Source organism: Loxodonta africana, chromosome X (genome assembly GCF_030014295.1).
Source record: "Loxodonta africana isolate mLoxAfr1 chromosome X, mLoxAfr1.hap2, whole genome shotgun sequence".
In the NCBI taxonomy this organism is placed as follows: Eukaryota; Metazoa; Chordata; class Mammalia; order Proboscidea; family Elephantidae; genus Loxodonta; species Loxodonta africana.
The window spans coordinates 96686617-96705187 of NC_087369.1; the positions used below are offsets into that span (position 1 = coordinate 96686617).

An 18571-nucleotide genomic window follows, 5' to 3' on the forward strand; every position below is an offset into this window, starting at 1 on the left:
CTGTGAAAGTTATGTCAATGGATTTTTTAAACTCATCAAAAAAAGTATTTTCCTAGTAGTCAGTGATTTTATAAATATTTAAATTTGCTATGGGAGTGAGTTTCCCCATTTGAAAGGGGCCATTTTTTTAATGTCAAGAACCTCTTTTAATGCAAATACATATGCTTTGTAGATCACATTTTGAAATTTTATTTAATCATGGCACATCTGTATGCACCTTTGCAATCTAAAATATGTATACCAAAAGCTGATCATATACTCTTAATATTATGGTTAGCTGAGTTTTTGCCGCATATTATGAATAAATTACTGGTCTTCAAAGCATGGAATACAGCAAAAACATACTTCTTGGAAGTTTTCTCCAGTGGAAAGATCACTAGAGGAAGAGTCAACAGACTTTGGTTTTGCTCCTAGGTTTGCTACTCACAAGCCTTGGCCAAATCACAAATTACTCTCAACTTCAATTTTCTCACATGTAAAAAAAAGGGATTATGTTAGATGGGCCTCGAAGGTCTCCCCCAGATCTGTGATTCTACGTTGAACACAATCCACTATTTTCATGGTTAGGCAGGCATTTCAGTGCCTGTCATGCTTAAGATCATCATTAGAAACATGGATCATAATGACATCAGTTTTTTATTAAAATGTTCAGACCTAACAAACAACTGCTCACTACTTAGTTTCACAAAACCTGAGAAAGTCTTACAAAAGAAAATGTCTGTTCAATGCTCCTTCTTCCCTTTATTAAAATCCATGTATGCTCATCATTGTAAAAATGCAAAAGAATGTCTGTTCAATGCCCCTTCTTCTCTTTATTAAAATACATGTATGCTCATCATTGTAAAAATGCAATACATCTTCCATTTTCACCAGCATTACCCTAAAAGTTTCTAACATGAAAATGCTACCAGATGAGACAAAGCCCACTTTTCCCAGTAGGCAGCTACCACATAATAGTAACACTGTATCCTAACAACTTATTATCTTGTCTTTCTCTCTAATTAGACTGTGAGCTTCTTGAAAGTGTACATTATCTCATTCATCTCTGCATTCCCAATGCCTAGCACAATACAGTAAAGCCTGTGAAAGTCAGAACCTGTGCAAGGCAAAAAACCTGTCAGAGAAGGAAACTCAAATATTTTCCACCAAAATGGGAGATAGAAAAGTGGTAAGACTGCACACTGTCAAAGATGGAAAACTTGCAAAACCTGGAAGAACAAGGTAGTCCCATCCAGTTCCAGCTCTCACAGGTTTCACTACATTTGTTTAATCTTATGAGAGCAGAAAGCCAAAGAATTCCATTCAATTTCATAAAAGGGGAATGAAAAAAATACATTTTTAAAAAGGAAAAGTAAAATTTACCAATAGGAAGCCTCAAATTATTTTTAAACACCTTATACGTAAAACAGGAAAACATAAATACAAAATTTAGCTTTTAAATGTACAAAGGAAACAGGGAAGCAGAAGACTCATTTTGGATAATGGAAATGTGTCAAATTTGAATATAACTAAAATGTTATGGCACTATTACAAAATTTAATCAGATAACCATTTTTTTAAGAGTGTAAGGACTGTAATTTTTTTCCAGATTATTCATGGTCAGTATTCTTATTACACTGTGATGTACTTACACAAATAAAGGGCATAATGACCCTATAACCTTTGCTTTAAAAAAAGTAGCCAATATTAATGATTGACAATGTGCCTCTTTTGCATAAAGATATATATGTTCCTGGGCAAACAACTGCTATGCACTGTACCACTATCTTATGGCTAGTTTGCCTTTATGTAGACCATGGTTTTCAATACAACAGCTGCACATAAGGATCACTTAGAGAAGACAGATGAACTTAAAACACTTGTTTAGGTCCCAACCCCTAGAGATTCTGATGCTCAGGCATCTGTATTTTTTTAAATCTCCCCAGGTGATTTTGATACATGGCCAGGATTGAAGAACACTATTGAGGTGCTTCCAAGATACATGAAGACATAGATTTACACACACACAAACGTATATATACTATACACTCATACATACACACACACATATATATACATGCATTCATTTATATATATATAATATATACACAGGGGCTGGTGGTTTGATGGTTAAGCACTAGGCTGCGAACTGAAAGGCTGGCAGTTCCAAACCACCCAGTGGCTCCGTGGGAGAAAGACCTATGATCTACTCCCATAAAAATTACAGCCTAGAAAACCCCATGAGGCAGTTCTACTCTGTCACATGGGGTCGCTATGAGTTGAAATAAACCTAACGACAATAATAATATATACATACATCCATACATATACATGGCTATTTATTACAGAGGTGGATTATCATTTGTGGGAAACCCTGGTGGCACAGTGGTTAAGTGCTATTGCTGCTAACCAAAAGGTTGGCAGTTCAAATCCACCAGGTGCTCCTTGGAAACTGTATGGTGCAGTTTTACTCTGTCCTATAGGATTACTATGAGTCAGAATCCACTCGATGGCAATGGGTTCATTATCATTTGTATGTTACTAGCTCTTTTTTACTGCAAACGTATCTAATACTCTCCTGTGTCACCACTTCCACTATTGTCGTTCATATTTCATCTGCTCCACCCCCCATTCTTGTCTATTGCCTAACATTTCCCAGCTTCTCAGCACTATAATGATGTTTACTATTAGTTATGTCTTTTTGTCACCTGCAACCCTCCCTCCCCCTTCCATCTCACATTCTTTAGGTCCTGCCCCGTTCCAAAAGTTTGAGAGTGGCAGAAATCTGGCTCCAAATAAGGTGGTAATCTTATCAGTGATCCATTGGTTTTTTTCCTAAGAGTAAATCATCCTCGAAGTAATTTCGCTATCCTGGTATAATAATATATGGTTATATCATCTTATTTTTGCGCCTGACCCAAGCCAGGGTGTTTTTAATCACCTCATATGCATGCGAAAGCTGTACAATCAATGAGGAAGACCAAAGAATAATTGATGTCTTTGAGTTATGGTGTTAGCGAAGAATGTTGAATATACCATTGACTGCCAAATGAACAAATCTTGTCGTGAAAGAAGTACAGCCAGAATGCTCCTTGGAAGCAAGGATGGCAAGACTGCATCTCACATACTTTGGACATGTTGTCAGGAGAGATCAGTCCCCGGAGAATGACATCTTGCTTAGTAGAGGGTCAGCGAAAAAGAGGAAGACCCTCAATGAGATGGACTGACACAGTGGTTGCAACAATAGGCACAAGCATAAAAATGATCATGAGGATGGTGCAGGACTGGGCAGTGTTTTGTTCTGTTGTACACAGGATCGCTATGAATTGGAACCCACTCAACAGCACCGAACAACAACAACACACCCATTTAAGATCAAAGATATAAGGATCAACTGAGGACTCTGACCATATGAAAGAACTCTGAAAAACACAAAATATTTATAAGAATTGATGTTATTGAACTTACTTATTTATCTTTGCCCCCCTCATGGTGCACACGGTGCAGCTTATAGTGGCTCCCCCTTATAGTGGTTATCTGACAATTTTTAGTTCAATAGTAAGTAAGCACTGTACTGCAAGGGAAGAACAATAATGATGCACACAGCAAGTTTAATGTCCATCAGAAAAAATTAAGACAAAGAGGAGGAGGAAATATTCACCATACAAGAAGCAGGCATCCCCACTTTGGTCTACTGCCTACTTTATGGCTCCATATGAGGTTAACTAAATAAAACTCACATGTAAAACTGTATTTTTTAAAAGGATTATTATGAGAGACACATGTCAAGAATGGTTTTTAAAATTAGAAATCTAGGGCTTAAAACATGAGGAAATCAATTTATGTACATTTTTGGTTAAATGTAATATTTACATGTCTGAATGATAAAATATAAATTGATTTAGAGAGTAAACATACTGCTGGCCTTGTACTAATGGTATCAACAAAGAATCCAATTCCTAAGATACTGGTGGCATTAAGAAATGTGTATTTTATTTCAGGGAACAAACACTCCATGCTTTAAAAGTAAATACAAAAAAAATTTTTTTTTTAAATACAAGTTATCATAAATTACCAAATATAAGACCCACCCAGAACCCAGTGCCATCGAGTCGAATCGGACTCATAGCGACCCCATATGACAGAGTAGAACTGTCCCATAGAGTTTCCAAGGAGCGCCATATAAGACAGATATACTTATTTTGACAACGTATAAAAAATTAACTCATGCTAACCATCTCCTAAAGAATAAGAATCATTAACACACTTTTTCAAATCTTGACGTCGCTGGGAAAAGTAGTGAACTGGGTGGTGAAATGTGGTATCAGGTATCTTTTATCAGTGATCTATTACTTAACACCAAACGTAAAAGCTGTCTGGAATAATGGTACAATGGTTCATAATCTATACATATTAAAACTATGCTGACTATAATTCAGCTTTGCTGCTCATATGCTACATATATAAGGAGTCTGGGAAGCTTTTTATTTTGCTTGGTTTAACTGAAGAAAAGAGATCAAATGACCATGAAATCTAAAGCACCAATAAGCAGGATGGAATGAATTGGTGAATCATTCAATCATAAAACAACATCAGGCCACAAAGACAATACCAAAAGTTCAAAATTTTAAAGAACATTCTGTAAAGAATCTATGTGCCATACAGTCTTTACCATTCTCCATTATTAAAAATAAAAATACATTCAAGCACAAAAACACATGGCTGGCAGCATCACCTTGGAATAGCTAACCACCACTAACACAACAACAAAAAATCCTTTATGTGAAAACAAAGCGATGATAAATTTATATTGTTAGTGTTTCCTATCTCCCATATAGCATTATTGACACAAAATTAGTATCTTAACTATGACAAGCTGAAATCACAAGGTTTTAAGTACAGGTAATTCAGGTCACAAACTAAATCCAATTCCTGGAAATGATTCTAGGTTACTCTCCAAAAATTCAGACTACCTGACTAGCCACTGAAGTTGACTGTAAAGGTAAATCAGATTAGCATCTAACACTATATATTTTTACTGTCTTTTTATTTTTTTTTCCTATCCAAAGCTATATTTCCTGACTCATGTTTTGTTAAAATTAGAGAGGTAAATATTTGACAATCTCTCAATGTATATATATGCCTATGTGTTTTTGGTGTCTACACACACACAAATATGTATTTCCTTCCTCCTGTAGTGTGGGGCATGGTATCTGCCTGTTAACTTATTAGTACTAAAGTAAATGGCACCTTTACCCACTGCCTTTTGCATTTCTTAACACTCCTTATCATTTGTTAACAAGCGACATAAATACTACTATGCCTTACAGTGTATGTGATCTGTTAATAAATCTACAGATGCTTTTATAGTTTAAATATATTTATACTTAAATATAATAATAGTAATTAATATTAAGAAAAATTCAAAAGCTAAAATGACAGCATTTTATCCTATGAAAGAGAAAGGAGCGTAGTTACACGGTCACCATCTGCAGAAATAGTTGATTTTTACACAGAATATTTCAAAGAACTCTTGGCCAAAACCCAATTTAAATCTCTCTGCTGGTTCCTATCTCAGAAAAATTCACTTCTGAACCAATTTCAGGGGGGAAAATATAATTCCCACCTCAAGGTTAATTTTATCCACAACTAAATAAAGATGGCATTCTCCTTATTTCCCACTTATTTGAATCTACACAATACACAGCATAATTAACATGAGACATAATAGTGCTACAAAAAGGCTACTGGAAAAAGAAAAGTCTACTGGGTCATAATTCTTGATTCTGCTACTTGCTAGTATTATGACCTTATATAAATCACAACCTCTCCAGGTCCCTGCTGTGTACACTAATCTATACAATGAAGACTTTAGAAAATATTATCTCTGAAGCCCCTTCCAGCTTAAAAGTTTTTATAATTCTTTGAAAAATTATCTATAGATATGTCGATCATAAAATAAAATAAATGGAGATGCCTATCTTAAACCAAACCAAACCCACCGCCATCGAGTCAATTCTGACTCATAGTGACTCTATAGGACAGAGTAGAACTGCCCCACAGGGTTTCCAAGGCTGTAAATCTTTACGAAAGCAGACTGCCACATCTTTCTCCTGCAAAGCGACTAGTGGGTTCGAACTGCTGACCTTTCAGTTAGCAGCTGAGTGCTTTAAACACTGCACCACCAGGACTCCCTATGCCTATATTAGGCCCTCATTAAAATCTTTTTTTACTCTTCTATAAAAAAGATCTTGTGAAGGAAACAATCAAAATGTCCACTGACAGATGAATGGATAAACAAAACGTGGTATACATACAATGGATTTTTATGCAGCCGTAAAGAGAAATGAAGTCCTGATGCATACCATAACATGGAGGAACCTTGACAACATTATGCTGAACGAAATGAGTCAGTCGCAAAAGGACAAATACTGTATGATCTCACTTATATGAAATAAACACACAGAAACCAAACATTATTAATGGTTACCAGAGGTAGGAAGGAGGGGGAAACGGGGAGTTTTTGTTTGGAGGGGATTGAGTTTATGTTCACGGTAGTGGAATATTTTGGAGAAGAATGGCGACAATGGTGGCACAACATGAAAAACATAATGTCACTGAGTTGAAAATGTGGAAGTTATTGTGCTGGCAAATGTTCTGGTGTGTATATTTTCATTACAACAAAAAAGAAAAAGATCATGTAAAATGAGAGGCTAGTATAAGCCTTGCAAAAATGGCCTAATACCTAAGTAGTCTTTAGAATGAGAATAGAAACTTCTGAAATAATTTAGATGTGATCCTTTCTGAAAGCAAGAAAATGGGTTTTAAATGAGCTCAAACATTAACCTTCTGGTTAAATATTTCCAAGTTAAACCTTTTTTACCACGAAGTTGAAGACACTCATATGTATTTAATTTAGAGGATTCTGTAATCCAAATAATATACTGGCAAGTAAAAATTTCATCAATTACACTTAAAATAGGTGAATTTTATGGTATGAAGATTATATTGCAATAAAGTCATTTGAAAAAAAAGAAACTTCATGCACGAGAATTTCTGATAGGAAATCCTGTCCTATTTTTTGAACTGCAATTGATTTATCAATAATTAAATTTGCTTAATATCAACTCATTTGAATAATTTCTTTAACTGACATAACCTTTTTTCCTTTCCCATTATTTTCTTTCCTTAAATGCTAATAAACAAAAAAAAAAAAACAGACCGGTTACCACCAAGTCGATACTGACTCATAGCAACCCTACAGGGCAGAGCAGAACTGTCTCATACTTTCCAAGCAGCACCTGGTGGATTCAAACTGCTGGCCTTTTGGTTAGCAGCCATAGCGCTCAGCCACTGCGCCACCAGGGCTTCCATATGCTAACGCTGGTGTTTAGTAAGTTAATAAGAGCACTCACAAGGCCAACAGATGAATGGATAAACAAAATGTGTTACATACATATAATGGAATACTACTCAGCTAGTAAGAGAAAAGGAGCCTTTATACATGCTACAATATGGACGGAGCTTGAGGATATTATGCTGAGTGAAATAAGCCAATCATAAAAAGACAAATATCGTATGGCCTCACTTATATAAAAAGACAACAACAGGCAAATGTATAGAGACCAAAGTTTATTAGTGGTTACAAGGGGCGGGAGGGAGGGGGAATGGAGGAGTTACTGCTTATGGAGTACTGAGTTTCAGTGTACAATAATGGAAAAATCACATTGATTAAGGGTAGAGCTGCACAGCCGATTAATGTAATTGCTGTCAATAAATTGTACACCCGTAAAAAGTTGAATTGCCAAACGTTGTGTGATAGATATATCTACAACAACAACAAAAGAGTAGCTGCCGAGGCAACTTACATACAACCAAACACCTTATGGGATTTGGTTCCTTGGTTTGGGGGTTGAGAATCATGGTTTCATGAGACATACCTTTTTTTTTTTTTTTTAGTCACCTTTATTTTTTTTTAATTGTGCTTTAAGTGAAAGTTTACAATGCAAGTAAGTTTCTCATACAAAAACTTATACACACATTGTTATGTGGACCTAGTTGCTCAACCTACAACGTGACAGCACATTCCTTCTCTCTACCCTGTACTTCCCGTGCCCATCCAACCAGCCTCTGTCCCCCTCTACCTTTTCATCTCACCTCCAGATAGGAGCTGCCCACATAGTCTCATGTGTCTACTTGAGCTAAGAAGCACACTTCTCACTAGTATCATTTTACGTCTTACAGTCCAGTCTAATCTTTGTCTGAAGAGTTGGCTTCAAGAATGGTTTTACTTTTGGGCTAACAGAGAGTCCGGGGGCCATGACCTGTGGGGTCCCTCCAGTCTTAGTCAGACCATTAAGTCTGGTCTTTTTATGAGAATTGGAGGTCTGCATCCCACTTTTCTCCTTCTCCATCAGGGATTCTCTGTTGTGTTCCCAGGGCAGTCACTAGTGGTAGCTGGATACCATCTAGTTCTTCTTGTCTCAGGCTGATGAAGTCTCTGGTTTATATGGCCCTTTCTTTCTCTTGGGCTCATATCTTCCTTGTGTATTTGGTGTTCTTCATTTTCCTTTTTCCAGGTAGGCTGAGACCAATTGATGCATCTTAGATGGCTGCTTGCTAGCTTTTAAGACCCCAGATGCCACTTACTGAAGTGGGATGCAGAACATTTTCTTAATATACTTTGTTATGCCAATTGACCTAGAGAGACATACCAGTTAATTGGCCTAATGATGTGTTTAGTGCTCCTGTTCTACCTCCTGCTTCATTGCGTAGGGCCTGGGATCTCAAAAGCTTATAAATGGCCACCCAAGGCACAACAACTGGTCTCTATTCGCCTGGAGCAACAGATGAAGAAGGAGAGTCAGGAATAGGAGGAGGAAATAAAATGTGTGGCTAATTACCTTGATGAACAAGTATCTCCATTGCCATGGGACCAAAAGAACTGGATTGTGCCTAGCTACCATTACTGAACATTTTGATTGAAGATTTCATAGAAGAATCCTGATCCAAAGGGGGAAAATGCAGAACAGAATTTAAAATTCTCATGAAATCCAGACTTTTTGGAGCCATGGAGGCTGAATAAACCCCTGAAACTATTACCCTGAGATAATCTTTAAACCTTAAACCAAAAATATTCCCTGAAGTCTTCTTAAAACCAAACAACAGTTTAGCTTAACTAGTAAAGAATGTCTGTGTTGAGCACTGTGCTTTTTTAAAGATCTATCTATATGAGATGAAACTGACAGCAGTAACTAGAAAGATTAGATAGAAAACTTAGGAGGCAGTGAGTCTATATTAACAGAGGAGGAAGAATTAGGAAAAGGAGGGTAAGAATGGTTGCACAACTTGAAGAATGTAATCAATGTCACAGGATTGTGCACGTAGAAATTGTTGAATTTGGGTATGTTCTGCTGTGTACCTTCTCAATAGCAACAAAAATAAAATATATATATATATTTTTTTAAAAAAGAGTACTTACACTGCTAGAATCTGCTTCTCCTTCTTCCATTGGTTCATCAACCATTTTAAGACCATTTACCTGAAAAATATTGTTCAAAAATTGAAGTTTGGGAATACTAAAACAATAGCAATAACTAAGAAAAATATAACTATAGTCATTCCTCTTCACAATCTAACAAGATCAATACTTAAACATAGAGGGTACTTAGAAGAGGAGCACTGTTAATATGGTTTCCAGATTGCCCTTGAAAACCCTTGATTTTCAGAACTTTATGTTTCATTTCAGATTGTTTAGAGCTTTGCTATTATGGATGACGATATACTAAATTATACTAAATATATGACTTATGTACTTCCATTAAGATAGTCTCTCACCAAATATTTATGAGACAAAAAAAAATGGCCACAGAGAAAATCCATTGTGGGGATATATCCAAAGCAAATTAGGATGAGAACAGTTAGATTTGCATATAATTATAGCATTGTAAATTATTCTTTCATTCAGCTTAATTAAATTTTATGAGATGTTATACAGAAGAAAAATAAACTATAAACAAGAGATAAAAGTGGTCATGAAAATAAAACTGTTAACATACAAAGCTCAGTAGGTAATAATACTTATTCTTTACTACTTCAGGAAATAGTATACAGGATTTAGATCAGAGGTGGGCAAACTATATTTTTATAATTGAAATTTTACTGGAACAAAGTCATAACATTTTGTTTACATATTATCTATGGCCTAAAATATTTACTACCTGGCCCTTTACAGAAAAAATCTGCCAAATCCTAATGAAGGTGTCTGAAAATTAAGCAAGAGCAACATGGTCTAGAAAAAAAATAAGTTTTACCACTGCACATCTGTAAGAGGTGCACAGGAAAGTTTTTTTTTTTTTTAAGGGCAAATTAAATAGAGCTTCTGGTTTTTTTTCTAGTAGGTGACAGCCAAGATGAAGTAAGTCGACTTACCCTATCTCTCCCCTGATTATAAACTAAAAACTCTGAAATAAAAAAGAAACTACCTGAAAACTGAACAATAGCAAGTAAATTAGGGAGGGAGATCAAAACTTGAGGAATAACTAGCACTTTGATGAATTTCCTGGGTTATCTCCTCGCTTTGACCCAAGGACAGCCTGAGTCATGGAACTCCACAGTGGGCAAGAAAAATAAAAATCCCAACAGAAACCCAACTTTTTGGTCAGTAGACCAGGAAAAGATGCACATAAGAGCCAGTGAGTATAGGGAGAACACCCAGTTTTGGGGTTATTTTTCACTTTTTTTTTTCCTTTTTCTGACTCCCAGTCCTACTCCAAGGCAAGCCTATATCAAGAGAAAGCCTATGACTCTGGCCATAGGAACCAGGTAAAAAGACACCTGTGATATAAAAAGTGTGGGAGTCGTCATCAACATATGTTTTTTCCCCCATCACTTCACCCCCAGCACAGTCTCGACAGCACAAAGCTGCATAATAGCAAGAAAGGTTAAGACTCAGAAAAACCTATATTTTTTGGCAAAGGAACCAGGAATAGGGGCCCCTGGGAACCGGAAACTGTGAAAGAAATCACAGCAAGGACAGAATGGGAGAAGGAGATCCCCCAATTCTGTATATAAACTGACACAGGCCCCAGTCTTGATGTTAAACTGCACATGTATAGAATAGAACTAAAGAAGCATAACAAAAGTTTTGACTGAACTACAATATCAACCACTGTTTAAATCTCAGACTAACCACTGAGTGACGTATATGCAAGCGGCTGACTTAAAGAGCATAGCAGACATGAAAACTGAATTAACACTGGAAGCATTATCCAGAGAGGCTGAGATAGAACTTGGAGTCTGAATCTACCCAGGTACATTGATTGCAAAAGCAAAAAAAAAAAAAAGTAAAGGGGAAATTCTTCGGAGTATTTTAACAGGACCTAGAGTCTCACAACATAACATTCAAATGGCATACAATTGAAAATTACTCAACATACAAAAAAACAAGAAAAAACACCCAAATAGAAAAATGTGACCAATTTTCAAGAGAAAAGGAAAATCGAGATGACTGATGTTGAAATTATCTGACAAAGACTTTAAAGAAGTTATTATAACTGCTCCTTTGGATAAACACATCTGAATGGAATAATTAAAATTTCTCAGAAATATAAACTATAAAAGAAACCAAACATAAATAATTTTAGAACCAAAACATAATATATGATTTTTTAAAAAATACTCTATGGGCCCTATGAAAGAATGGAGATGACAGAGGAAATAATAAACTTGAAAATAGATCAACATAAATTATGCAATATGAAAATGAGAGAAAAAAAGTTTTAAAACAAATGAACAGAGCCTCAGGGACATATGGAACAATATCAAAAGGGCTAACATCCATGTCACTGGGATCTCACAAAAAGAATAACAGATTGGTCCAGAAAAAAATTGTTAAAGAATAGATGAAAATCTAGTGAAAGGCATAAATTTACAGATTCAAGAAGTTCAGTGCACCCCAAACACGATAAAATTAAAGAAAGCTACCCCAAGACACCTCTTAATTAAACTCTACTAAACTAAAGAAGATCAAAGACCACAGCCCTCAGTATGGATTACACCTCAACATAAAGAAAACAAAAATCCTCACAACTGGACCAATAAGTAACATCATGATAAAAGGAGAAAAGACTGAAGTTGTCAAGGATTTCATTTTACTTGGATCCACAATCAACAGCCATGAAGCGGCAGTCAAGAGATCAAACGACACATTGCATTGGGCAAATCGGCTGCAAAAGACCTCTTTAAAGTGTTGAAAAGCAAAGACGTCACCCTGAAGACTAAGGTGCGCCTGACCCAAGCCATGGTGTTTTCTATCACCTCATATCATGGGAAAGCTGGACGATGAATAAGGAAGACTAAAGAAGAATTGACGCCTTTGAATTGTGGTGTTGGTGAAGAATACTGAATAATACCATGGACTGCCAGAAAAATGAACAAATCTATCTTCCAATGGTTGTGTTTGGCTGCTAACCAAAAGGTCAGCAGTTCGAATCCACCAGGGGCTCCTTGGAAACCCTATGGGGGCAGTTCTACTCTGTCTTATGGGGTCGCTATGAGATGGAATCTACTCAATAGCAATGTTTTTTGTTTGTTTGTTTGTTTGTTGTCTTGGAAGAAGTACAGCCAGAATGCTCCCAAAAAGCTAGGATGGCGAGACTATGTCTCACACCCTTTGGACATGTTATCAGGAGGGATCAGTCCCTGGAGAAGGACATCATACTTGGTAAAGTAGAGAGTCAGTGAAAAAGAGAAAGACTCTCAATGAGATGGACTGACACAGTAGCTGCAACAATGGGCTCAAGCATAACAATGGTTGTGAGGATGCAGCAGGACTGGGCAGTGTTTCGTTCTGTTGGGCATAGGGTCGCTATGAGTTGGAATTGACTCTAGGGCACCTAACAACAGCATCTTTCTTCTAAAAACTTCAATGAGAACCAAATAAAGTCACCAATGATGTCTATTTTGCTAATGAACGCATCAGCCCTCATTGATATGTCTGCAGCATTTTCCAGTTGACCACTCTATCATTTGAATCTCTTGTCTTCTGTGATATTACACTCTCATTTTCTTTTACTTGGATTTCTCTGACTTGTTTTTTTCAGTCTCCTTGAAACACTGTAGATTCTCAGGAAATGAACTTGGTTTATCTTCTCATCTCACTGCACATTCTATCCCCAGGCATCTCATTCACTGACATGACTCACATTCACTCAAAGAATATTCTTCTGAGTTCCCAATCCATAAATCCAACTTCTTACTTGACATTTCCACTTAGTTATCTCTATGTCTCTCAAAAATAACCAATCTAAAAAGGAATTAGTTATTTTCCCCACACATATCTGCTCTTCCTCCAGAGTTTCAATAAATGATACCACCAACTACCATCTTTACCTCAACAGGACATAAAGAGTATGGGGACTGAAAAAAAAATAAAACTGTGACATATTCGTCATTATACAGAAAGAGAAGCATTCAATAAAACAGTCCACAAACATTATTAAGACAGAATCCTAACAACTGAAATTGTACTACAAAATGACTCTGAGAATTGTCCATAAAAAAACCACTACTTTCCTGTTTACTTCCTATTCATACCATATTATTACTAATTTAACATAAAGCTGTTGGCCTGAAAAACTAGAAATAAAAGGAATCTGAATGAGTCAAAAAGATCATCGTATCTGGTAAATTGTTTCAGCCACCAGAAATGGGCTTTAAAAACAGAATACCCTATTACTTTCATCTCACCTATTCTTAACAAGGTACCAAGTTTTTAACATACGACTATTCATTCCTATGGAAAACCACAATATTCACTGCTACTTACTAAAATTTAAATCATTTTCAGCCATGTGAAAACAAGAATACTTTGAGAATTCTCTAAGACAATAAACCTTTATTTTAAAAATAAAAATCTGTAATTTGAGAAGACAAGCAGACATATTGCTTCCCCCCAATTAAATGTCAAATGAGGAAGAAATAATTTTCTATGGAACATTCTAGAAAGTATATAAACAATTATAAAGGTAGTAATAATTTATTAAGACATTTCAAAACCAAAGTGAACAGACTCGCATATCAAAGCCTAATATAGGATTATTTTAAATTTTCTCAGAAAACAGGGAAATAAATCATTTAAGTATTTGAGCAGACAGAAATACTAAACTGAGTTGTTGCACTCTTCCGATCTCAGAAAATCACATGGGTCACTACAAATCTATAATTTTCCCACTACTATTAACAAAAGCATCTCATCAAAGAAAATTCAACTGAGAAAGAAAAAAACAAAACAAAACATGTTTTTCCCCTTCAGATTTTTAGTACTGGAGGTAGTGTGGGAAAGTGAACATATAAATACATATAGTTTTGTAAAGGGGCTTACCGTTATCTGGCCATGATAACTCTACTGACCATACATCTATTCTTCAGTATTACACAAAAGTGTAATGGTTTTGGGTAAAAGATATACTGGAGAGGGAAGTGGAGAGACAAGTAAGGGAGAACAAGGTAGAAGGTAAATGAGAAGAAATATGGGTAAATGATTAACAATACACATACTAGACATCAGTCTTCATGACAAATTTGGTAGTATTATAAACATAATCACAATCTCCATGATCCCTAAAACACATCCATAGAACAAAAGCATTATATTTATATAGCACCTAATATTTAAAAATACTTATTAAGTTCAAATTCTAAAGAAAATGTTGTCACCCTCAATAATCAGCTTCACATTTACATGTAAACACTGATGACATTCCTAAAGAAAAATTCTTCAATTATTTTTTACTTCATTTAAATAACTACAGTGAATAATTATCTGAACTTAGAGGTGGGTGCACATCTGTCCTGATGGTGCAGTGGTTAAGAGTTCAGCTGCTATACAAAAGGTTGGAAGTTCAGATCTACCAGCTGCTCCTTGGAGACCCTATGGAGCAGTTCTCCTCTGTCCTATTAGTCAGAATCAGCTCAACAGCAATGGGTTTGGTTTTTGGTTTTATATGTTGAATGAGGCCTATGACAAAATAAAACAAAAAAACCTCCAATTGATCAATGTAGGACACAGATTCCAGGACGTCCCCTCATGATCCTAGCTTCTTGGTGTTCAAGCCTTTACATAATCATCTCCCTTTGTGTACAGGAGTACCTGTGACTTGCTATTGACCAACAGAATATGACAAACGTGATGGGAATTCACTTCCATAATTACATTACATAAGACTCTAGTGACTCTCCTTGCTGGCTTATTGAAGTAAATAGTAATGCTGAGTCCACAAAGCAAGGAACTGTGGGTATCTTCTAGGAGCTGCAAGAGGCCTCTGGTAGCTGAAGGCAGCCTCTAAGAGTTCAGGGAGGTCTCCAGCCAACGATCAGCAAGAAGCCAAGGACTCCAGTCTTACAACCAGAAGGAAATGAATTATATCAACATAAGGGAGCTTAGAAGTGGATTCTTCCCCAGTTGAGTCTCCAGATAAGAATATAAAACACACACACACACACACACACGCAAACATTGCCATTGAGTCAATTCTAACTCATAGTGACCCTACAGGACAGATTAGAACTGTCTGCTGATAGGGTTACCAAGGCTGTAAATCTTTACAGAAGCAGACTGCCACATCTTTCTCCTGCATAGCAGCTGGTGGGTTTAAACTGCCAACCTTTCAGTCCGTAGTTGAGCGCTTTAACCACTGTGCTACCAGGACTCCTTAGATAAGAATGTAGGTCTGCCAAAACCTTGATTACAGCTTTGTGGGACCCGAAGGAAAGAATCTAGCTAGGCCATGTCCAGACACCTGACTCAGAAAATGCAAAATGTTAAATGCATCTAATTTTAAGCTGCTAAGTTTGTGGTAGTATGTCATACAATAATATATACCTAAGAAGAAATGGGAGCAAGATGGTGGTGTAAGCAGCTGAATGCTCCTATCCCCCCACAACAACAAAAAAGAAAAGAAATTGGTAGTGAAAATAACAGACTCAGAATTCTGGAAACCAAAGAGTTACAGCATCTAAGCGAACAATAAGGCAAGAGTAAGGCAACATTAAAACAATAGGAAAGCTTGTCCCCCTGTGGTTTATGCTCTTCCCCCTCCCTGCCTCCATAGCAGTGGGGGCTGTGACAGACCAGAGCAGCCAGTTGGGAACTGTGAACCGCGCTCCCCTTTGGCCCAGGAGTGTGAAAAACAGACTTAGCTTTTGTGACTGACTGTTGATTTTTCATGACTGACTGGGGGCTGCCTCAACACTGAGGCACAAAAACCTCCCAGAACAGCCAGTCTCTAAACCCCCATGGGAAGAGGGACAAGAGGGGGGCAGGGCAATGTGTAATGCCTGCAGGCTGTAACCGTCCTAAATAACTGGAGATTAATTAGTGTGACTGAAGCAAACAATAGGCCTCTAAAACACGAAGAAAGGCTGGTGTGAGAGTTTCCTGAAAAGCTAGAATTTTAAAAGCAATGTGTAGTAATACAAAACGGCAGATAAGTTGTAAAGGTCCATGCCTCCACCAAAACACATATTACCCAGGAAAGGGCAGTTGGAATTAAGTACTTTGAGATATGGAAATAGATCAGACACTTAAAACAACCAGAAAAGTGATTACTGAAGGGATAAGCTGCTGATCTTTCCCAGATAACCACATGTGCTAACCAGCTACCATATCCCATTCCTCAGTGGGGATGGTGGCCCGTGTTCCCAGGCCACCTGGCTAGTTCCAGGGCAGGCAGTGGAAACCCTGAACCCCAAGGTTTTGGGGTTGCAGTCTGCACAAAAGGGTTGGTTAGGTGGTGCCCTGAGAGACAGGTTCAGACAAATGCAGAGATTTTTGCCCTTTCACAACAGTGGTTTGTCCCTGCTGGTAGATTCAAAGGACCAGTGTACCTTCAGTGGAATCAGCCTTGAAACCGACTGCAGAGACAACAAAATTATCACGCACATTTTGCAAAAATTAGCTGGGAAAAAGCCCTAAAAGGTGACTGTTGCCTACCCCAAGTAACAAGATCAATTCCTAAGGACTGGGAGAATCAGGTATTTTCTGTATTCTGATTTTTTTCTCCATGACGTACAAGAAAAATCTCCTTCTGAATACTAGGAGGGCATGGGTTCTGAATCAGAGTTCTTAATATCCACACATGTTTTGGAGGGCAGTCTTCTCAATAATAGTTAGAGGAGATTGCTGAGCAGACAGTTATAGTCTTCAAGGATTAGGAAAAAACCAAACAATTGTAATCCCTGGAGAAGGAGAAGATTCTGATTTCCAGAGTTACTACATTATAATATTCAAATGATCCAGTTTCAAAACAAAGAGGAATGGATGGACCAATCAAAATAACAATACAAAGAGACAGACAGTAGCCATATGGAAGTCAGCATAATGGGCAGATTAGAGGACTTTATAACAAAATATGAAATATCCTCAAAGAACTAAAAGAAAACACTAACTAAAGAGAATCACAAAGTAAAACGAGAACTTAAACAAATAGATAGAAACCATAAGAAAGAAACAAACAGAAATACTGGAGTGGATGAATACAGTAACTGGGGAAAAAACACATTGGAAGGACTCAACAACAGATTTGAGTTGGAGAAGAAGGAATTAGTGAGTTAGAGCATAAGGCAATCAAAACTACTTTGTCTCAATAGCGACAACAGAAAAGAACAAAGAAAAATAAGTGAAGAAAAATGGAATTGCTGGACACCATTAAGCGACCCATCATATATATCATGGGAATTCCAGAAGGAAAATAAAGAGGCAGAAAGAACACGTGAAGAAATAAGAGCAGAAAACTTTCCCTATTTAATGAAGGACATGAATAAACAAACCACAAAGATCAATGAACTCCAAATAGAATAAACCAAAAGAGGTCCAAACAGAGACACATTTTAATTATACTTCTGAAACCCAAAGATAAAGAATACTGAAAGTAGCCAGAGAGAAGTAAACTGTCATATAAACCAACCCAAAACCAGTGCCGTCGAATATAAAGGGACCCTATATAACATTAGTGGAAACCCTGGTGGTGTAATGGTTAAGTGCTATGGCTGCTAACCAAACGGTCCGCAGTTTCAATCTGCCAGGCGCTCCTTGGAAACTCTACGGGGCAGTTCTACTCTGTCCTGTAGGGTTGCTATGAGTCAGAATCGACTCAACAGCAATGGGTTGGTTTATATAACATTAAATGTCGATTTCTCCTCAGAAACTTTGTAGGCCAGAAAGAAATGAAATGGCATATTTAAAGTACTGAAAGACCTGTCAACCAAGAATTATCCGTCAAAGCTGTCCTTCAAAAGTGAGGGTGAAATTAAGACATTCCTAGATAAACAGATAAAAATGTTGTTGTTGTTGTTAGGTGCCATCGAGTCGGTTCAAACTCATAGCGATCCTATGTACAACAGAACAAAACACTGCCCTGCCCTGTGTCATCCTCACAATTGTTGCTATGCTTGAGCCCACTGTTGCACTCACTGTGTCAATCCACCTCATTGAGGGCGTTCCTCTTTTTCAGTGACCCTCTACTTTACCAAGCATGATGTCCTTCTCCAGGGACTGATTCCTTCTGATAATGTCAAAATTATGTGAGATGAA

At 37.0% G+C, this 18571-nt stretch overlaps 1 protein-coding gene across 2 annotated transcripts in view; it reads right to left on the minus strand.

Annotated features, from left to right (window-relative positions):
* The window catches only part of RPS6KA6 (ribosomal protein S6 kinase A6), a 160794-nt gene that overhangs the window by 105738 nt on the left and 36485 nt on the right, over positions 1-18571 (minus strand). For both annotated transcript variants that reach the window (XM_003412704.4, XM_023551418.2), the window contains exon 2: positions 9461-9520. In XM_003412704.4, the coding sequence (XP_003412752.2) occupies positions 9461-9520 (60 nt within the window). The remainder of the gene's footprint in view (positions 1-9460; positions 9521-18571) is intronic.